The 23,366-nt window shown below is 38.8% G+C and overlaps 1 protein-coding gene across 2 annotated transcripts in view; it reads right to left on the bottom strand.

Moving 5' to 3' along the window:
- Positions 1 to 5,701, bottom strand: part of LOC144006686 (uncharacterized) — a 68,185-nt gene extending 62,484 nt beyond the window's left edge. The window contains exon 1 of one of the 2 annotated variants that reach the window (XM_077505674.1): positions 5,352 to 5,701. In XM_077505674.1, coding sequence (XP_077361800.1) covers positions 5,352 to 5,457 — 106 coding nt within the window. In that variant the 5' untranslated portion in view covers positions 5,458 to 5,701. The remainder of the gene's footprint in view (positions 1 to 5,351) is intronic. The other variant, XM_077505673.1, reaches the window with a different exon arrangement.
- Between the last annotated feature and the right edge of the window lie 17,665 nt (positions 5,702 to 23,366).

Below are 23,366 nucleotides of genomic sequence, written 5' to 3' on the forward strand. Positions count from 1 at the left end.
CAGGATGAGACAGAGCAGATTATATGGCAGCCTGGTGTTTCCACTGGGGGTCTTCCCTGCTGGGCTACATGGTTCCAGCTCCCTTTGTCTGCTGTTAACCCTTGAAATCCTGTGGAAGAACCCATTCAGGAATGTGTCACACACCCCAGGGATGCTTTTTGTGGGGAATAATGACCTCAAAGGTTTTACAGAGGATTGCCACAGTGATACTGCATCAAAAAAATTCAAGACAACTAACAACACCAATAAGAGAGTTCATTTTGTTGTCATTAATCAAACCCTGGATAATGAGCTTGAATGAGCTTGAGTAGATGATCACAAAACCAGAAAGAGAAACAAAACTTGAATCTGCAGTATGCAGGTCAAAATGTAATTTAAAAATTAATAAAGAAGATTTTAATATAAAATATTGACATAGAGTCATACAATAACTTGATTGATTGATTTTTATTCGCACATGGACAAAAAGACAACGTTTAAAAATATAACATTAAAGTGTGCAGGAGAGATCAGGAAACCCATATCAGGTTTATAAAAAGATTCACCTCAGACATAATCTTCATATTCAGTATACACATTCAGTACAGAAAGAAATATAAAACAGTATATATAAATACACTTAAATACACCAAGAGCATTCAAAAAAGGACTTTATAAGAATTCTAATTAAAAAAAATAAACTATAATGTATCTATTACCACAACTCTATTAGGTCAATGCACATAACTTTCGCTTAGTAAACATATTTTGAGTTTGATTTTGAAGTTATTTAATGATGTTGACTGAGCGGATATTTTGATATATTTATTCCATATCTAGGCCTCCCGATATCTTATTGAAACCTCACAGAGACACGTACGGCACAATGGAAGATGTAAGCGATTTGCATATCTTGTATTCCTTCCTGGGTAATTTTATCCAGGACACAATTTAAGATGGAATAAAACTGGGGCTGTCAAAGTTAAAGCGTTAATAGATTAATTAATCACAGAAAAATGTCGCATTAATCACGTATTAACGCATATTAATCGTACAATTTTTTTTTTTTTACCGCACTTGAGCCTTGAACGTAACCGCGGATGGTTCCAATGAAGGCTGCGCAGATCAGTGATAAGGTCAATGTACGGCATTCCCTACACCTGTTGTTCCAAAATGAGCGGGGTGACTTTAGTTGGTGTGCTCGGTGGTAAATTTCGCTTTAAAAAACACCCCGACGGGACTTTAGATAAAACAAAAGTAATTTGCGTTTAATTAATAATTGCTGAATTGCACCCAATTGATATGATGCTGTTACCTTTTGAGCAATACACACATGCATGCAATTGCGTACATACATTTAATCAATGTGTGCAAATGACATTCAGATAATAAAATGCGTTAATGTCAAAATATTACGGTATTTTGTATTTATTTTATATGAGGCGAATACGCAAGTTTAGCTGATTAATCGTGATTAATCAAAATTAAAAAGTGTGATTAATCAGATTAAAAATTTTAATCGTTTGACAGCACTAAATAAAACTAACCTGTATCTGTATCTAACCTGTAACCTGTATCGACTGTATCTGGAGGTTTATAAATGCAACCTATGATGACACATTCACCATTTAAAGGGATACTTTATTTATTTAGCCATTTTTGGCAGTCAAACAATATTTTGCCTATTATAAATTTGATGTTTTCATTATTTTTCACGTACAATTAGTACCTTTAAAAAAAGATTTTGTAACTTGCTGTCGACTGAAAATGACATCACAAGTGCTCAGGTAACCAATCACGGCTCAGCTTGTGAATGTCACATGACCAAATCTAGAAAACAGGTGAACTATGATTGGTTACCTGAGCCCTGGTGATGTCATTTACAGTCGACAGCAAGCTGCAAAATGTGTTTTTAAAAGGTACTAATTGTACGTGGAAAAATAATGAAAGTATCAAATTAATTATAGACAAAAGATTTTTGACATTTTATTGCTATAATGGGCTAAATAAGTGAAGTATCCCTTTAAACTGTTACAGGAGGGCATTTCAAGAAATAGAGATTCAACAGCATCACATTCATATTTAAGGAAAAGATCATACCTTTGCTCAAATAAATAATCACAGCGAAGATAAATAGATACACCACCGCCAGATCTCAACTTTCTACAAATATGCAGGGCATTATAATTTGAGATATCAAACAAGGATGTTAGATTTATGTTTGAGCAAACACAAAAAATGACATTGTGAAACTTCATGAGCCACGTGAAAAAACTAGACATTACCTTAAAACACAATCTTTTATGCTAATTTTCTTAAGTTGTTATGTTTCTGGGGGTAGACAAAAGTTGGAACCAAATGCAGGGAAGCAAAAATGCAGGATGTAAAAAAATAATAATAAAATAAATATTAAAATAAATAAATAAATAAATAAATAAATAAATAAATAAATAAATAAATAAATAAATAAATGAACTTGGTATCTAAAATGCTAAATTAAGTCCCAAACAAATCAAAACAAAGTGGGAACATGAGTGGCCGAGAGAACTGATTGACGAGAACAGCTGTAAACTGAAACCGAACCAGAAGACAAGACATGAAGGTGGAACAAAAGAAAACAAGAATCACCATGAAACAAACTAAAAATAATCTGAACAATTTTATATATATATATATATATATATATATATATATATATATATATATGTATATATGTGTGTGTGGGGGGGGGGGGGGGGGGGGGGTGTATAAAATATATAACTTGTTCAGCTCGAACAACAGAGCAGACACTTTAGCCCAAGCATGCACAATCCATTCATAGACTGTGGGGTAACTCGCTAATTATTTGTCACTAATTTCTTTGCGACAAATAAAAACTTCCTGCAAACATCTTTGCAACCTTTTGAAACCTTTTACGAACCTTGATGATCCCAAAAATCGTTTGCAAGCATTCTTAACTCAGTGAGATACCAGCTATATTGGCCTTCAACTTTGTAACAAAGGCCGAGATCGATATTTGTCAAAATGCCAAATATCAGTCTATCCCTAGTCTGCGTCAACCAAGAATGGGCTGTACAAGTACCGGTAAGTACCGAGCAGGCACGTGAACTCAATGCAACTGTTTGCGTCTATAAAAGATAGAAAACATGTTCACTGAGAGAGAGTTCAATTATTCTGCAGTAACAACACAAATGATTTACGATGCAGACCTCTGCAACTAAACCATCAAGCCAATGGCAAATTACCACTATAAAAATAAAACGCGATGTGATTGGGTCAGCAAGGCTAGAGCACAAAATGACTGTGCGTGTATTTATACATGGTGCACCAATGAAAAGGGAATGAGGTCCAGAAAACCAATTAATGTCCATCCACCGTCAGAGAGCATTCAGAGCAAGTATGTGTAATGTTGTGTCTTGATGAAGTTCTGATGAAGAGTTAACACAAGCATCTCTGATAAGCTTCATGATCTTTGCACATTAAAAGCATAAAGATGATACCTGGAGATGAGCGCAATGCTCGAATGCCAACCAAGCTGAGCGATAACAGGTGAAAGAGGAAAAAAATTAATAAAAAATCAGAACCAGCCAAAGCGCCGCTTAGGAAGGAAATGGAGCCAGTTAAGGACAATGTGATGTCGTGTAGCCTGATAAATGGCACAAATGCGGCACCTGAGTGAATGCGAAGAGCACAATAAAACCTGCACAATTAAGCACCATAAGTTCAAGTTGGATTTTTTTTTTTTTTTTTTGTCAAACACACTAATACGCCCTCCTTCAAGCAACACACTTTTTCACTTTGAGAGCACTTCACTCTTGGGCCTTGCTCATATTCTAGTCAAAAGTTCCAAGGTTGATCCCCCACGCCCACACACACACACACACACACACACACAAACACACACCCAATATATATTGCAATCATAATTTCAATTTAAGAATATTTTGTATTAGCTGTTCATTGAGGAGTTTTTTATAAATTGAACTAGATGTGTTTTCTTTTAAATTGGTGTCAGGGGAAATTACAGTAAAAATATTTGTTCAGTATTTAAAAAACAAAACAAAACAAAAAACAGGAAACTGAAACAGATCTGACCCAAAATTTAGAACACATCAATAGAGCAATTTTCAGTGGATTTTCTTGAGTTGAAATCTGCATTGAGATCATACGTGGGAATTCCTGGACGGTGAATAAAAGGGCTGCCTGTCTGGATGCTGCACCACTGATCCTTCTCCCTGTTTCCAGTGCTTTTGTTGTTGAAGATTTGACAGTTGATTTGGACAGTTTGAGACGGAAGAAACATATTCATTCTGATCTTAATGCAAATTCAAACAGACACATTTCCCACATGAAACGGTGACTCTTGTGATGACAAATTTACAATGCGAAAGGTGAAAAAAATATTCTTTTAAAAATAATAATAGGTAATCAAATGCAGAGATGCTCAAACATTCAGATTATTGTCTGAAACTCCAATAAAGTGAGGGTCAGCTATTTTCAATCAGATTGCAAATTGCTTCCTTGTGGCATTTTTTTTTTTTTTCGAATAGTGAAAAATGGTGTGGGGAAAAAAAAAAATTCCGAATGTGTAGTTTTAGAAGATTCTCACTTGCTGTTTGATCCAGTCACATCAGCCCCCCAAGCAGGCGAAGTCAACCATAGACTTTCCCACGGTCTAAGAGCAAATCCAGCACCCTGAGCCCTTTCTGAGGGCCGACCATCTGTCCGTTGTGTGTTCGGGGGGAACGTGTCAGCTACACAAGCAAACTCAACGTTCCAACACGCGCCTCCCTCATGAAAGAAAGCCCAACACATCCATTCAAGTCTGCACGCACTGCTTGTGGCCAAACACAAACACCACAACAGATTCTTGGAATAATTTCGCAGCTTGCTTAAAGCGGTTGTTTTAACAAAGTTGGTCAAATATTAATCACAACAATACATTGTTGTAAAAGTAGAAAGAGATCTCAACAAAGGATTTCCTCTTATAAACCTTGACCTTTGCTCCCTCTGATGATAAATCATCAGTACTGCTGAACAATTCCAACAAAAATAAAGACTAAGATAAAAATAATAATAATAAGATAAATTAAAAATACTCCCCCTATCTCAAAAAATATGGGGGAAAAAAAAAAAAGGATTTTCTTTCTCTGCAGATCCCCAATTTGCATTCCGCCGTTTTTGTGTCATTTTATTCCTCCTTTCTGACTCGGCTGCTGGTGGATAAGATGCTTGCTCCGGCCTGACACGTTTTTAAAATGCATGACATTGCCTCTGTGGGAGCATGAGAACGGAGCCTTCTCAATTGTAGGCTCCCCATACCCGGCCCGTAACCATGGAAGCAGATGCTTGCCCTCCCAAGCCCTCCTTACCTCCTGTCGACCGCGGGCTGTGCGCCGCCTCGCCAGTGAAAAGAGGCCGTGCGCGTCTTTCTCCCGGCTCTGCCCGAACTTGCCCCGCTCCCTCAAAAGGACCCATTGAACAGGTCACCGGTCTAGACTTGTTTGCACGGTCCAGGGAGCAGCCTTGATGTAACCCTTGCTCTCCTCTCTCTCTCTTTCTCTCTCCGCCAGCGACAGCGGCCGCCCCAGCGACTGCAGACTGCGGAGGGGCGGCGGAGGGGGGACATTATGGGAGACGCTCGCTTGAAAAGGAACCCGTACGATTTTGCCATTGTGCCTTTTCATTCATCGATCGAATGAATATCGAATCTTCTATCCCCGTGTGTGTGAAACGGATAGCTTAGCGAGGAGTTTGCCCTCCCCTCCTTACAAGGCCGGGTTGGGGCCCTGGGCTCGGATATTTACGCAAAAATTGTGAATAGTGTTTTGTTTTGTTTTTTTCACCCTTCTTTTATAATTTATAGTATCTCAATTTTAATCGCTCTTGATATTTTTAATTCGTACAGATTGAGTAGCAAAACTAGATTTGTTAATTTTATGAGCCGTTTGACATCAAAAAAATGTAATTGATCCATACCGGTGTTGTATAAAATATAATTAGGATTGTTTAAATATACACCTTTAGTTCTAGGAAATATTAAATATAAATGATTAAACTATATTACCACAAATTGTTTTGCAAATATAAACAATTGAAAACAAATAATACAATCCATACTATTGAAGTAATCTAATTGAAATGTTGTGAAATTAAACAGAGACAAGGATGAAGGTTTTGTAAAAGGTGAGACGATCAATGTCAGCATATCGCTATTGTTCAAACAAGCATGAGGCCATGAATAAGATAAGTAGTCACCTTACATTCATAAAGCAAAACTCATTTTGTACTATAGTTTAAATAAGCTTGTATGGATTTAAACTCACTTCCAAGACCATTTCATTGTTATTAAATTTATTGTTATTCTTCTTGATATAAATAACAATTAAACCATCCCAACTTACATGTTCAGATTCTGTGATTAATCCCAAAATGAAATGGATTATTACAATGCTATTGACGCAGTCTGAGGAGCGCTGCTATCCGTTGTGCTGTATGTGACGGTTTGCTATGCGGGGGCCAATTAAGGAGGCAGAATTAGGAACAATGCGGGCAGAAAAAGAGCAAATTCAAAGGCAGAGGAAGGAAAGCAAAGGAAGCGGTGAAGTAAGAAGGCAAAGTGTGTGTGTTGGGCTGCTTTGCGGAGCTGCTTCCACACTGAATAGCAGGCCTGTCACTGAAAATCTGCAACAACTACATGCAGGACAAAAACAGCAGAGACAACGAACAGAAAGTGTGGAGGGATGTTTTGTAGAACAAGATTGCCGTTTAAACAACTTGAACCAAGCAATGTTGACAACAATAACGTAAACAATATGGTCTCAAGTCAAAACACTATAGCTACACTTGGGAATTATATCGATATTTTTGATGATGATTTCTGATTACAAATTGCTTCAGTGTTTGTGATTGTTGTTATTGAGTAAACTACAACAGAAATACTCATGTTTTGTATAAAACAAGAGAGGGGGAAAAAAACATTTTGGAGACACTTGCTTTTCATTGGCCATCAATGCAATGGTCTAACGCAGTGGTGTCCAAACCACGGCCCGGGGGCCATTTGCAGCCCACCGTCCGTTTTTCAGTGACCCGCGACATATGCTAAAATTTGACTCAGTTCAAATAAAATAAACAAAACAAAAATGTTTGGAGATGGTCAAAGTAAGAAGGGAGGGTGTCAAAAAGAGGTGCCATTAAATGTTATTTTAGTTAACGAAAACTAATGAAATAATTAAAACTAAAATTCAAAAAACAATTTGTTAACGAAATAAAATAAAAACGAAAATGCTTTTTAAAAAACAAAAACTAACAAACTAAATTTTATGTTTACAAAACTAACTAAAACTAACTATAATTATAGCAAACTTATCCTTCCTTTTAGTCTTTGTTAATTGAATGCATCAGCCTTTGGGGATGATTTCAAATGTGATTTTTAGTAGATTTATTTTGATAAAAACCAGAATAATGACACTTGAAAGTATGTCACACAGAAGTGACGTCATCTAGCAGGAGCCAATAGAAAAGCACTTTCAGATGACATCACTCCCATTTGGTGATTTTTAAATATTGTGCACAAGTCATACACATTAAAAAAAAAAAAAAAAAAAAACAACCTAACACTAATATTGAAACTAACTACACTAAAACTAAGCATTTATTAAAGAACTAAAACAGAACCACCCTGAAAACTTATTCAATCAAACTAAACTTAAAAAACAAAACTCAAAACTAAATAAAAACTAAAATAAAAATTCCAAAACTATAATAAACCTACTGCCATATTACAAATAAATTGGTTTATGTACTGTAGCATTTTTCTCAATATGCAAAAGCACAAATAAATTATTTGTACAATTTTTAGGACTAAACACAATTTCTCTTCATAACATTATGTGGCCCTTGCGTCCTTCTGATTTTCTGTATGTGGCCCTCAAATGAAAAAGTTAGACCCCTGGGCTAATGGTCCAAAGTCGAACAACTCAAGCCAATAACAATCAGAATATGGAACATCCATCGTTGCCATGGCAATGGTAATGACAGACACAGTTATAACATGACCAAATGTGCCAAATGTTTCAAGTGGCACAAGCAACATCCCTCAGTCATTCTACTTGCAAACCACAAGCAAAGTGCTATGTCTCAATCGCACACATCATTACAAGGTAGCCAAGCAAACAAAATACAAGACAAATCGTAAGCAATGAGATGTTCCAGTCACACTCCGAGAAAGTAAACTGTGACGGCAAGAAATGTGACAGACGCACAGAAACTACATTCAGACATGACTGTCACAGCATTCCGACTCATCCAAATTCTTACTTACTACTTCTTTGGAAATTTAGAGCGTCAAAATGTGTGTTTAATGGCCGCTATGCGAAAATTCCTTCGCAATTGGAACTAATGAAATTCCTTGTGGGTCAAGGTCACACATTTGGAATGAAATGGAGAGATTAGGCCTATAAATAATAAATATATATTACCAAATTAAAAATTAAACTGATAAAACGTGAGAACAATCTTCAATTTCAGCGATTACAAATTGGTGGTGAAGAAAAGGCCTGTGGTTACGATGACATGAAATGTAATTAGTGTGAAAGGTTCAATCACATTCCCAACAGAAAGGTCTTTCTCTTAAAAAAAAAAAATAATTACAAAAAATCCTGCTCAAAATACTGTAAATCAACATATCATGCTAAATTACGAAATCACGTACACTGCATTCACTAAAACTACATTGACTGTCAGTTTTACTTGATGATTACAGTGTGTCGTGGGGTCACATGGATGGTGCAGCCAAAACACGCACCTGTTTAATGATTGGCTGTTGGCGCATCACTCCTAACCGATTAGCAAGGGATACTGTGAGCTTTTATGAATCTGGGCGGGATCATGTTCATACAGACAAACTTAAAAATCAAATGCTTTAGTGTTGCTTTAATGTTATTTATATGTCGTGATTCGAGGTGCAATAATTAATAATTACTCGATTATGAAATTAATCACTAATTATTTTGATAACCGATTAATCGTTTAGATGTCGTTTTTTATTTAAAATTGGCCAAATGCACAGACTTTCAGCTCCTCACCAGTTAAATATTCTCCAATTTCTGTTATCCTGATTAACTTGTTTTGAACCTAAATAAAACAACAGCTTTTACTATGGAAAACATAATTAATAATTATATCATAATTAATTTATACTTGTGCACTGTCAATTTTAAATGTGCTGTTTTTGAAAATTGGATGGAAATTTAGGCTTCTTAAAAAAATCTCATCCATTCATCGATTAATCACAAAAATAATGGACAGATTAATCGATTACAGTGCTGAAACAATCCCTAGAAGTGAGCAGTATTAAATTGAATAGGGATGGCCGACTACTGATACCAAACATCATATCGGGCCGATGCTGTTTTACGATCAGGAAATAGAAATGATAAAATTGTCATTAATTTAAGGCATTTTTAAGGAAAAATGCTATATTGATGTAGAGGTCCTTCTTTAAAATTATCTGTCATTGGGTTAATTTTAGGGCGGCACGGTAGTCGAGTGGTTAGCACGTCCGCTTCCCAGTTCTGAGGTCTCCGGTTCGAGTCCAGGCTCGGACCTTCCTGGGTGGAGTTTGCATGTTCTCCCCGTGCCCGCGTGGGTCTTCTCCGGGTACTCCGGTCTCCTCCCACATTCCAAAGACATGCATGGCAGGTTAATCGGGCGCTCCGAATTGTCCCTAGGTGTGCGTGTGAGTGTGGATGGTTGTTCGTCTCTGTGTGCCCTGCGGTTGGTTGGCAACCAGTCCAGGGTGTCCCCCCGCCTACTGCCCAGAGCCAGCTGAGATAGGCGCCAGCAGCCCCCGCGACCCTTGTGAGGAATAAGCGGTCAAGAAAATGGATGGATGGATGGATGGGTTAATTTTAAGCATCAAAAGTACAAATGATATTAGCATTGGTGACTGCTCAAGAAATGAGTACTCTTACTGGTTCCGGTCTGGGAAAAAAAGTAGTATAGCAAATCTCTAGGTAAAGGAATCACAATGTCTAGTTTTTGGAGTGAGCTAAAAACAATAGAAGAGCTGAGAGATTGTAAACAGCTCTGAATTGCAGCGTCTGTGTATCACATCACAGCAGGGATGCTGTCATCCGAGTCAAACATTGCGCTTTGGAAGTTGCTTTTGAAGGTGAATTGCAACAAAGGCCCCTGCACCATAACCATTAGTCAAAGCACTGTTTAATTAGGTGTAGAGCAACAAATCCTCCCTATTCAGCGGCAGGAAACTTGCGATGTCAGAGTGGTGTTTTGGTGCTGTGAAAGACCCCCGTCATAACACTAGAGGAGTGCCCCCTCCCTCACAAAAACATGCACTAATTCAACGAAGGCCTGTGTGTGTGTTAACAAGCCAACTGTCTGCTTCTCTAAGTGATTGTCTTTTCAATAGGTGCTAATGGCGAGACAAAGCAGCATGTGCGCACACACTGAGGCCCTCCCACATTTTTGCTTTTTATGGACTCACACTGGAGAAGGTAGAATCGCACTTGGGTTATCTAAATGTAAATTCAGAAGCCAACAGGAATAAATAAGGGTCCATCCATCAATTGTCTGAAACGTTTATACTCACTGAACGTTAAAATTATTCCAACAAGTGCAGCAAATCATTTAAAAATAATTATTATACCTAAAATGTTATTTTTATGTATTTACTTCAATATTACCTCCTTTATTTCATGAAATAATTTTTTTTTGAGGCAAAAAAACAACAACAAAAAACTACAAAATAAGTTCCGCCACGTGCGTATATATGAAAGCCCCAGTAAGTGAGTTTTGAATATGCGTGTTAGACTCAGCTAATAATGCTGACGGCCAAAAAGCAGCACATCCACCGAAGCAAATCGTGTTTGATGGATCCCTGCTGTTAGATCCGACCACAGCAGACTGGTCTGGGTGGCCCTTTGTGTCAGAGACACTCAAAGAAGGAAACACGCTCCAATTTTATTAGAAATGGGACTCGCCTTTACAATAACAATTTCCACACAACATAAAAGCAAATCATTGTCATTTAACCGTGGACTGTGAAGTCGAAATGGAGAGAGAGAAAAAATGATATATTGGAAATTGTTCTAATAATTTGAAAATGGGTTTCTATTTAATAATGTGATTTGTTTTGGCTAAATGCAAAGAAATAATAGAAATAATTTCATTCTGGTTATGATTTAGTATTATTTTGGTAGAAGAAAGAAACATCTTTAACCTATCACATTATTTTGACGCTACAGTACATATTTTTTGCTGCACTGAAAAGAATCGAAGTTGTCTAAGTCAAATAGGGAGAATTAAAAAAATGGTGTGCTCCTTTTTAATTTTGCAGGTGAAATGAAGCATATTCAATTCCTTCTGGTCAGAGATTTGTGGCCGTGCAGTCCCTCCCTTTCAAGCCAGCTCAGGTTCAGTCCAAACACTTGCAGCATTCATGACCGGATCAAGTTGATGTGAGATTCTGTCCCTATTTTGCCCCACATTTCCATATGAATACAGGATATGCTAAAGAAAGAAAAGGAAAAAAAAAAACCAAAAAACAAAAAAAAAACAGTGACCTCGTCGTTGTTCCCGGCAGCTGCCACAAGGGTGAGGAAATACATTTGCAAGGAGCGGCTCGGACAGAAAAAAAATAAAAATAAAAAAATAAAAAAATAAAAAATAAGAGACGACTGATGCCAAAACAATATGAAAGTGACTCGGTCACACAATGTCTTCGCATCATCTCGCTGCATGCTCGCGTTTGACGACAGTCAAGGTCAATGCTGCGTTGCATCATATGAAACCATACAAATTGCAAAGTCATATTTCAAATGCTTTGCTATTCATGCAATGACTAGTTTTGCTGGAACTGTGATCAATTCTAAAATCGTTTTCATTTCATTTATTTTAGTCGTCCACATCACATTAGTTAGCAATAAGCAATATGATTCTCACTTTTAAACGTAAAACTGTGGACTCATTTATAGAATGAAAACAGAACAATAAACGAGGTATCACAAATTCTGGCTTATTTTGTATTAGAGCTGTCAAACAATTACATTTTGTAATCAGATAAATCACATCTTAGAATTTTGATTAATCATGATTAATTACTGACTTAAAAAAGCTTTTTTTCCCCAACATATTTTGCCCACTAAATTTGAAGCGCACCTGTTATGTGTTAATTTCTTTGACATTTAATGTTATGTCTTCAAAAATGTATATCCACTGCACACGCTCATCCTGCTTTTTCTAATCAATTCATCATTGCATAATTTTAAATGGGAAAAAAATGACCTATGGCATATGTAAACATTTATTAAATGCTTTACTTTAATGCATGTAGTTATGTTTATTGCTCAAAATTTCAACAGCTACCTTTAATGCAACCATCCACTTTCTGCTAGAAAGGATCATCTGCCGTCAAAATTAATAGTGTGATTAATCTGTGGTAATACAATGATTAATGCGATAATTTTTTGTGATTAATTAATTAGTTAACGCTTTAACTTTGACAGCACTATTTTGTATATAATGTACAGTCTCTAAAAGCTGAATTTTTTAGCAAAACTCCTCTCTAAAATTAAACAAATGAAATTAAAACATGGGCACAATGGTCACATTACAAAGCTCTGTAAAATGATTGGCTAAATTACATCTCTGCATTATCTTCTATTTATTTATTTTGTAAATTACATCTCCAAACATTGCATATAAAATAAATAAATAAGCATCTGTGGCTCTGAAACGTTAGCATATAGAAAAAAAACACAGCTCAAGAATTTCTGAGACAATTAAAGAGCCCCTGAATGATCAAATCACAAGTGACTTGGGTCCAGTCTGGGCCCAAGTCACCTACGGCCTCCTGCTACACGCAGGGACAATGTCGCAAGCTTCTATTGTTCCGCTCCATTGCTTGGTCAGTCGAACCTTTGTTCGCTCGATCTGTCTGAATGTGGACTTAAAAGCAAGAGCAACGGACGAGGGAGAAAGGGGTGGACTAAAAGAGCTCATTTCGGCGACTGAGCGCCAGGAGACCAAAGCTTGCTGCACTCACATTAGGAGGTCCAGTGCCTTCACAACAGCTGGCAGACACACGAAAGCCCCAATTCTTATTCACTGCCCCCCCCCTGCAGTGATGCCTGAAATAAATACGTTGATCTGCTTCCTCACTCAGCAGCAGTGAAAGAAATGGGGACTGCATGAACTTGAGTTGAGTCAACATAAAAACTGCCTACTTCATCTGATTTCATATTCTACAATACAGTCAAACCTCGGTTTTCGAACATAATCCGTTCCAGAAGGCTGTTCCAAAAGCGAATTGTTCGAAATCCGAAACAAATTTTCCCATTATAATTAATGTAAATAATTTTAATCGGTTCCAAAGTCTAAAAAAAACTTTTTCCAAGTTTTTAATTATTATTATTATTATTTATTTATTTATTTTTACTATTTTACACCATAAACTGCACTGTATACTGTTTACCATAAATAGAAAAGGGTAGAAATAGACACTGTTTTATTTTAATAGAAGATATCCTATCTAAAATGATGAAAAAAACCAAAACCAAAATGCACTTACAGTATTTCTTCAATCTTCATACATATATTAATTGTTTGCAGCTTTTGGTTTAAGTTTTTTGTGTCTGTATGGGTGTGTGTGTGAGTGTGAGTGAGAGTGTGTGGTTTCCTAAAGAAAGACAGAAAATAGGCCAATAAGTAAATGTATAAACGTAAGTTAAGGCACTCACATTAATAAACAAAGCAAATTAAATTAGCGCAGTTAATCTTGCGACATTTTGAACATCACTTACGTGCATCACTTACGGTACGTGCTCTTATTGTGAAACTAAATGGTGACACTTCCGGTTTCGGGCTTAGCAGCGCAACCTTACGACAAGAAGGTTACAGACAAGAAATAAGGACAACAGGACCCACCAGTCATTGACGCACACGCTAGCGCCAGACTTCCTGCTGCTATCGCTGCTGGCTAAGACTGATTCTTTTCAAGCGGCCACACGCACGAACGCGAGGGTAAGTTGTGTCACGTGAACTCGCTTTCCAATGAACAGACTACAAATTTTGCAAATTTGGATTCGATTCTATGGAATCAGAATCCTGCCAATACTCGAAACCTCGTAACCTCGGTTTGAAACCTTGTAACTTCGGTTTGAATCTCCGAAAACATTTTTGTATGACTGAAAACATGTTTTGAATCTCCAAAAAATTGTTTTGAATCTCCAAAAATTGTTTTGAATCTCCAAAAATATTTTTTGAATGACAAGGTTTCAAACCAAGGTTACGAGGTTTCGAGTATTGGCAGGATTCTGATTCCATAGATTCAGTTACGCAGTTAACAAAGTTGAACATATCAGACTTAAAGGGTCTGTCTGCCGGATTCACTCAGGAAAATGCACTTTTTAAATACAGGATGTACACTCTTTAACTTTCTCTCAGTCTACACATCTGCGTTTTTGTTAATCTTTTGTGGTAATTACGCAGAGCGGGGGGTGGCGTGCTGCAAACGGGGCCGGGCGAACGTGTCAGCTGCGTGACGTCACTCCCACGGCACGCACGGATTTTTTTTTTCTTCACTCACTCATTCACACACGTAAGCTTCTGTGAGTGAGTGAGTGAGTGAGTGAGTAAGTGAGTGAGTGAGTGAGTGAGTGAGTGAGTGAGTGAGTGAGTGAGTGAGTGAAAAAAAAATACAAAATCTGTGCATACTTTCAAATTGCCGCGGGAGTGACATCACGCAGCTGACACATTCGCCCGGCCCCGTTTGCGACACGCCATCCCCCGCTCTGCGATTGGCTGGAGGGTTGTAAATACTGGGGAGGTTTAGGACGAGATTACCACAAAAGATGAACAAAAACACAGATGGGTAGACTGAGAGAAAGTTAAAGTGTGTACATCCTGTATTTAAAAAGTGCATTTTCCTGAGTGAATCCGGCAGACAGTGTCATGATTGGGTTCTGTGCATGGCAGGTCTTTGTTTGTTTTTTTTCTCTTAGCAGGTCAGGCAGGTGGGTGTGGCTGGCATGAATGGATACACCTGGGCTCAATTACTTCATCAACCGTCCTCAATAAGAAGCTTGGTCTGCACACAGGCTGGTGCCAGAGAATTCCATCTCACATGTTAGTAACACGCAGTAGTTCCCTAAGCGTTGGTGGTTTTTTGCAATTTGCCTTATGTGACCACAAAGCCTTTTTTGACCTGTTTTTGCCCTGGATCTTTGTGTTTTTGTTATAGCTCTTCTTCATCAAGATTCTGCAGCCTGCCCACCCTCTCCCTGCCTGATTGCCTGCCTCCTGAGTTTTTTGTTTTTGGGATTTTGCCTGATATGGAGAGAAATTTGTGTCTTTATTTTCAATCAAACAAAAAAGGAATTTGCAATCAAAAAAAAAATTTCAATCAAACAAAAAGGGGATTTGCAATCAAAAAAAAATTTCAATCAAACAAAAAGGGGATTTGCAACCTCAAATAAATTTTAATCAAACAAAAAAGGGTTTTCATATAAAATAAATATTTGCAAACAAAAAAACCATTTCAAACATGGATTTGTATTTTAATAAAATCTTTTGCAAACATTTTTTTCGTTTTGTTTGCGAATCTGTTTTTTGGTTGCGAATCTGTTTTTTGGTTGCGAATCTGATTTTTGATTGAAACCTGTTTTTTGGTTGCGAATCTTTTTCTGTGTTGTGTGGGCGGGGTCCTCCGTTCAACCGATGATAGAAGCCTTGTCATTGGTCAGCTTGGAAGCCGCTGCGACAACTTTCATTGGTCAGATAGGAATGGGGGTGTGACAATGTTCTTCTATTTCCTGGTTCATTTTGTCCAGTCGCCGCCAGCATCGAGGTAAATATAAACCCCCCCCTCACTTCTAGTTTTCCGTTTTGTTTATCTGACATTTATCTAAAAGCAACCCTTGATCTATCGTTTATCCGGTGATTTGTTCTAATCATTACAATTAACGTAATCACTCACTCAGCATTGCTTAGCCATGTTAGCTAGCTAGGTAACTGATGGTCCGATACATGATACATACATACATACATTTGTTTCACATACAGGCAGGGCTGGGAATCGAATTTATTTACACTAGCTGCTTCCCCTAAATCTTGGATGTTTGAAGTAGAGATTAAATTCGTGATAATTCTGTGATTATTATTTATTGGTCCTGGTTGTTTACTGTACGAGTCAGGTTGAAAAAGAGGGGGAACTCATGCACCGTCAAAGCGGTGACATTGCTACTACTAGGATCCAGGCCACGTAAACGTTTGATTTTGGTTAGTCTAGTCATGAATCGTGATGTTTTGTTGGTACGAGAAACGGCCCAAATAAACGGCCTGCTGAGATAGCTGTTATTATGCTTATTCCTGATTATTTTATTACATTACATCATTACATTAATAAAATGCTAATTATTAATCACTTATGAGAAGTTCTGGTCATTGAAATAAGTAGCCTCTACTACATTTATTATGTCTTGGGTGTTTGAAATACAGAGGAAGTGACTGAGATTACGTAATATAAATACATTTAGTTCCTGTGATTGTTTCATTGTAGTTTTCCTGTTTCAATAATGTTCAAAACATGTGTCAAACATAACTTTGTCAGAATTTATTTTTTACATGTTTGGTACTTAATTCAAGCACACTTTTCTTTACTTTTTAGATGCAGAAGATGAAGTTGGTGGTTGGTCACCTCTCTTCATGAGGTGATGCTGTGGATAACTGAGCAGGGCCACAAGCACCTGCTTATGTCAGACAGAGAGCAATTTAAAATATCAATAAACTTTGACCACAATTGTGAGGTACAAATGCCAGGTCACACATTATGTTACCCCCTGCACAAACACCATTACATTTCCAACTGCTCATATGAGTGATTCCCATTCCTTTAAATCACATCTACTGACTGCTATCACCTTTGATGCCAGATTTGACACAGTGTAATTGAAAGGGCAAAAAAAAAAAAAAATCACATCCATTTCATTTTTTTGAGTAATTACAGGCTGTTCCTACCAAAATGTTTGTTTTAAGTTTAACAGTTCATTTTCTGAGCTTTCTTGATTTCTTGTTGGCAGGCCAATCATTTCTTGAGAAAAATGTCTGTATAAAATCTATAAAATGCTGAATAATTGACTGGTTGTTAGTTCATATGCATGCTTTTTTTTATTAAATAAAAGTCAAACTGTTTTACACAGGAATTTATTTTCATTTTTTACATAAATTTAAATGACCCTTTGGGCCGCGAGACACTAGCACTAGAAGCAACATTGAGAGTCTGCAAATAAATGACGCGACCAAAACTCAAGGACTCCTTGTTTGGATTGATTTGCCGTAAAGCAACAAGTCTTTCCTCAGGTAAACGACAGTGGATGTCAGGTATAACGATCCCGTGTTCACCGTGAATGTCCAAGGGTAGTGTCTCTTCAGCTTGCTGGATCTGTAATATCAAATACATTTATGAAAGCTACAGTAACTCCAAGAACTTTTACTCATATAAAGTTTTTTCCTCTGGTTATGTACGCTTTTACCAGCAATAAAACTGCCTTGGCCTGCTCCTCTTACAGTAAACATGCATCTCGCTATGTCTACATTTTCTACCCCTTGGTCTGCTCGCACTCTAAAATAAAAAATCTAGTCAGTGTAATTGCAAAAGTACACCTACAACTCAGATTCCCCTTCTGTTTCAATCTGACTCATACAGTAAACAACCAGGACCAATAAATAATAATCACAGAATTATCACGAATTTAATCTCTACTTCAAACATCCAAAATTAAGGGGAAGCAGCTAGTGTAAATAAATTCGATTCCCAGTCCTGCTTGTATGTAAAGCGAATGCAAAGGTTTCTTTCGGAGTTAAAAAAAACAAAAAAAAAACCTTCATGTTAACCGCTATCCCAATGAGTCGTATATTTGTGTTTTGACTGCCAACAACATAGCTTCATGACTGACTCATGTATCGGACCATCAGTTACCTAGCTAGCTAACATGGCTAAGCAATGCTGAGTGAGTGATTACGTTAATTGTAATGGTTAGAACAAATCATCGGATAAACGATAGATCAAGGGTTGCTTTTAGATAAATGTCAGATAAACAAAACGGAAAACTAGAAGTGGGGGGGGGGGGGGGGGGGTATATTTACCTCGATGCTGGCGGCGACTGGACAAAATGAACCAGGAAATAGTCAGACGAACATTGTCACACCCCCATTCCTATCTGACCAATGAAAGTTGTCGCAGCGGCTTCCAAGCTGACCAATGACAAGGCTTCTATCATCGGTTGAACGGAGGACCCCGCCCACACAACACAGAAAAAGATTCGCAACCAAAAAACAGGTTTCAATCAAAAAACAGATTCGCAACCAAAAAACAGATTCGCAACCAAAAAACAGATTCGCAAACAAAACGAAAAAAATGTTTGCAAAAGATTTTATTAAAATACAAATCCATGTTTGAAATGTTTTTTTTTGTTTGCTAATTTTTATTTTATATGAAAACCCTTTTTTGTTTGATTAAAATTTATTTGAGGTTGCAAATCCCCTTTTTGTTTGATTGAATTTTTTTTTTGATTGCAAATCCCCTTTTTGTTTGATTGAAAATTTTTTTTGATTGCAAATTCCTTTTTTGTTTGATTGAAAATAAAGACACAAATTTCTCTCCATAGCCTGACCTCAGCGAAATAAACTGTTACTGGTTTTCTACTTCTTGTTGCCTCTGCGTTCCGGGGTCCAACCTCAGACAATCCATAACAGACAGCCCCTTTAAAGAATAGACAGCTTTGTAGCCTTTTCTACACTCTGCTTTTTCTTCTGAGTGAGTCACGTTCAGGTACGCTCGGCTTTTTTCAGGTTGGTTGAGAGATGATTTTTTTTTTTTTTGGACGAGTTCTGAGACATAAAATTCTCGAATTTTCTGGTCGAAAACCGATTTGGTCGAGAACAGAAGTGTTCGAAAACCGAGGTTTGACTGTATTACATTATTTTATAAAACGAGCCCAATGATATGTATGTACTTGCTATATCGGTAATTAGGCCCTGTCTCAATACCCACACTAAACCCTACGCTCTTCATTGTAGTATGACGTCATCGACTTGCGCCTCTGCATTCGATTGTGTCATCAAACATTATAGCAGCGTTTGTTGTTTTGGCAATTTTGTTGCTTAAAATTTATATCAAAACTGCAGTCAAGTAGAACTAAAGTAAAAACCCCAGTCGATGGCAGCTATGAAGCATTTGTGAAGCAGTTAGGCCCTGTCAATACCCACACTACAACCTACGCTCTTCAATGAAGTGTTCACTTAATAGAGGTGCACCAAGTGTTCGAGAGGACAGGTTATAAGCATGATAAAATTGTAGAACTGCAAATGTGCGTGTGATTGTTACGGGAAAATTGTAGAATTGCAAATGTGCGTGTGATTGTTACGGGAAAATTGTAGAATTGCAAATGTGCGTGTGTTACGGGTACCGGACTGCAGCACCCGATGGCTGTTATAGGTTTACCTGTGAAGAAACAGGTTAACTCAAGTTTATTTATATAGCGCTTTCAAACAGCCTGAACTGTCACAAAGCGCTTTACAGAACACACACACAAAAAAAAAACATAACACAAAAAATTAACACCAATAAAATCACAACAAATCAACATTCTTCCATCCCTACATACGCTTTGATGTTTGAAGCAGTTTTTAGATGAAAGGACAGAATCAGTCTCCTTTCAGCAGTTGATCAGACGTGATCTCAGCATGCATGACGTCACACACGTTTGCTACAAGCCAAATTTGCTTATAAGCTAGCTCATAAACAAGCAGACTGTCCAGTGGCGACGACTTTTCCTCCGAGCAGAAGGGCTGAGAAAAATGCTGCCGGTTAAAGTTGTTAAAACAATGCAAGACCACGACGCTGTTGTCTTTCTTTCGCCAGTTCTCATCGGCTCTGATTTATTCACATATTCACACAAACTACAATAACCAAAAATACACAGACTAACTACTAAGTGCTTCGTCCCATTTACTTAATTTTCCCAGCATATACAATACTGCATTCTATTTGTCTATCTAGACATTTATATGTTCTTTGTTCATAGAAAACAATATAATAATGCAAACATTTCTGTTACAGTGGTCTTCAATACAATTAAAATCCACACACATTATATACCTCTTTCAATTTCCTAAATCCAACTTGGGTTAATACTGCAATATGCATAAACGTGCATTTACACCAGTTAAGATGCTAGCGACACATCTATGGGACTTGTGTTCTGCTTTTTTGTCTGTTTCATATTTTGGATGTTACTAAGAATTTATGTTCCTGTACAGTATATACCAGGGGTGGGCAAACTCGGTCCTTGAGGGCCAGAGTACTGCAGGTTTTGGAGGTTTCCCTCTTCCAACACAAGCTAAAAGTTAACATTTTTTTTTTTTGTTTTTTTTAAAGAATTGAGCCATTTATGTTGATGCTACTGGTAAATGTTGTGCATAGTGATATTCAGTGTTCCCTCGTTTCCCGCTGGGGTTAGGGTCGAAAAAATACCCGCAATAAATGAAATCTGCCAAGAAGTTAGCTTTATGTTTTACATTTATTATAGATGTTTTAAGGCTCTAAAACCCCTCACCGCACACCTTATACATTTTTCTCATCGAGGCATTTTTCTCAGCCCTTTTGCTCGGAGGAAAAGTCGGCGCCACTGGACAGTCTACGCTGATGAGCGAAGTTGGATGGCGGTGGAGCTGGAGCTGGGCGCGGTGGTGTGCGCGGGTCATGGACTGGATGGAGGTTCGGCGCTTGGAGGAGAGGCAGTTTTGGATGGGACTGGAAAATTGGACCATTCTTGTTGTGTGTATGGTGCTCATCGCAAACGCAGCGACTGCTTGTTTATGAGCTAGCTTATAAGGAAACTTAGCTTGTAGCAAACGTGTGTGATGTCATGCATGTTGAGATCGTGTCTCTGAACTGCTGAAAGGAGACTGATTCTGTCCTCTTTCATCTAAAAACTGCTTCAAACATCAAAGCGTATGTAGGGAAGAATGATTTGTTGTGATTGTATTGCTGTTCATGTTTTATGTTATGTTTGGGTTTATTTTGTGTTCTGTAAAGCGCTTTGTGACAGTTCAGGCTGTTTGAAAGCGCTATATAAATGAACTTGAGTTTGAGTTGAGTTTAAACATTCACAATGTTCAAACCTTCATAAATTTAATAAAATGGGTAACTTACTGTAAAAAAAAAAGAAAGCAAATTGCACTAAAATAATCTGCGAGACTGTGAAAAATGAACCGCGTTCTAGCGAGCAAACACTGTTTTGCTACGATGTGAAGATCTTTTGTGCTAATTTCATCGAGGTTGGAGGTTTTGTGTACGATTTTCAGTGTCGCCTTTTCGGTGCGAACCCTACCTTTTGTTGTATGACTAAGGCTGAGAAAGTATTATTTCGCACTGTAAAAGCGGATAGTTTTTATGTTTAGGAAGCAGACGTGCAGATGATGAATAAGAAGACAAACTGTGCTCCATTGTCTTTTACAGGTATGTTTTATTTGATTGTCATTAGTGTATTTGCTGTTGTTTGTTGTGTGCTCCACCCAATGCACTGTCTCACTTTAGCCAATGTGTGGCATTGTTTTCCCTTTCATGGGTCCTTTTTGTCATGTTTTGGTTTTGTGGGGGTGGGATTTTGTTTTCTTTTGGTGTTTTTGGTTGTTTGTCATGTGTTCCTTGTCTCTTCCCTTGTCCCGTTATGTCTAACCATGTCCACCTGAGTGTGTCTTCCCTTCCCACTGTGTTGACCAATCAGCTCCCCAAGCCTCTTGTACCTTGACCAGGTGTCTGTTGTTTTCTCGTTACCATGTGTATTTAGTTACCCTGCTTTCTTTCAGTTCTTCTTGAGTCATTGTTCCTGTTCCTGTCATCCCGTTTTCCATGCCATGCCATGTTGCCCTAGTGTTTTCGTCATTAGTTTGTTTTTGACCTTGTTCATTTGTATTTTTCCATAGTCCCTGGTTTACATTTTTTGTTAATTAAATCCCCTTTTTACTTGCATCCCTGCCTTGCCCTGTTTTTGTTGCCCCCTGCATTTGGGTCCTGCATCCGACACCCCCCCAACGTGACAGAATGACTCAACCACTGGCACACATGGACCCAGCGGGGGCAAGGTCCGAAATGGAGCCCTGGCAGAAAGAGGCGCTGGAAGCCGGCCTCGAGCCATTGCATTGCTCAAGGAAGCCCGGTCTTTGGTCCGTGACGCCTGGAGTGACGGGTCGGACAGGCCTCAAGACCCTGAACCTTGCCTGCTGCGGCCTCTCGCCCCTGAACCTCGCCTACTGCGGCCTCTCGCCCCTGAACCTCGCCTGCTGCGGCCTCTCGCCCCTGAACCTCGCCTGCTGCGGCCTATCGCCCCTGAACCTCGCCAGGCGCCGCCTCTCGCCCCTGAACCTCGCCAGGCGCCGCCTCTCGCCCCTGAACCTCGCCAGGCGCCGCCTCAAGCCCCTGAACCTCGCCAGGCGCCGCCTCAAGCCCCTGAACCTCGCCCCTCAAGCCCCTGAACCTCGCCAGGCGCCGCCTCAAGCCCCTGAACCTCGCCAGGCGCCGCCTCAAGCCCCTGAACCTCGCGCAAGCCCTGCAGCCGGCCCCTGCTCCTCACTCAGCGGCGCACATCCTGTGGCCACCTTCACCTCTCGTCTGGCGTCGTGGACGCCCTCCTGAACGGTCCCGCTGGGCTCTCGTCGGGCGTCGTGGACGCCCTCCGGAACGGTCCTGCTGGGCCCTCGTCTGGGCAGAATGAGTGGGCCGTGTTCCCATCTCCATGCCCCCTTCCGCCCGCCCTTGTTTTTGGACTTTTTGTGTTGGTGGGACGTCTGGGAGCCGTCCCTTGAGGGGGTGTTTCTGTCATGTTTTGGTTTTGTGGGGGTGGGATTTTGTTTTCTTTTGGTGTTTTTGGTTGTTTGTCATGTGTTCCTTGTCTCTTCCCTTGTACCGTTATGTCTAACCACATCCACCTGAGTGTGTCTTCCCTTCCCACTGTGTTGACCAATCAGCTCCCCAAGCCTCTTGTATCTTGCCCAGGTGTATGTTGTTTTCTCGTTACCGTGTGTATTTAGTTACCCTGCTTTCTTTCAGTTCTTGAGTCATTGTTCCTGTTCCTGTCCCTGTTATCCCATGTTTTCCATGCCATGCCTTGTTGCCCTAGTGTTTTCGTCATTAGTTTGTTTTTGACCTTGTTCATTTGTATTTTTCCATAGTCCCTGGTTTACATTTTTTAATTAAATCCCCTTTTTACTTGCATCCCTGCCTTCCCCTGTTTTTGTTGCCCCCTGCATTTGGGTCCTGCCTCCGACACCCCCCCAACGTGACACTTTTTCTTAAAAAAATAAAA

This window comes from Festucalex cinctus, chromosome 18, assembly GCF_051991245.1.
Source record: "Festucalex cinctus isolate MCC-2025b chromosome 18, RoL_Fcin_1.0, whole genome shotgun sequence".
In the NCBI taxonomy this organism is placed as follows: domain Eukaryota; kingdom Metazoa; phylum Chordata; class Actinopteri; order Syngnathiformes; family Syngnathidae; genus Festucalex; species Festucalex cinctus.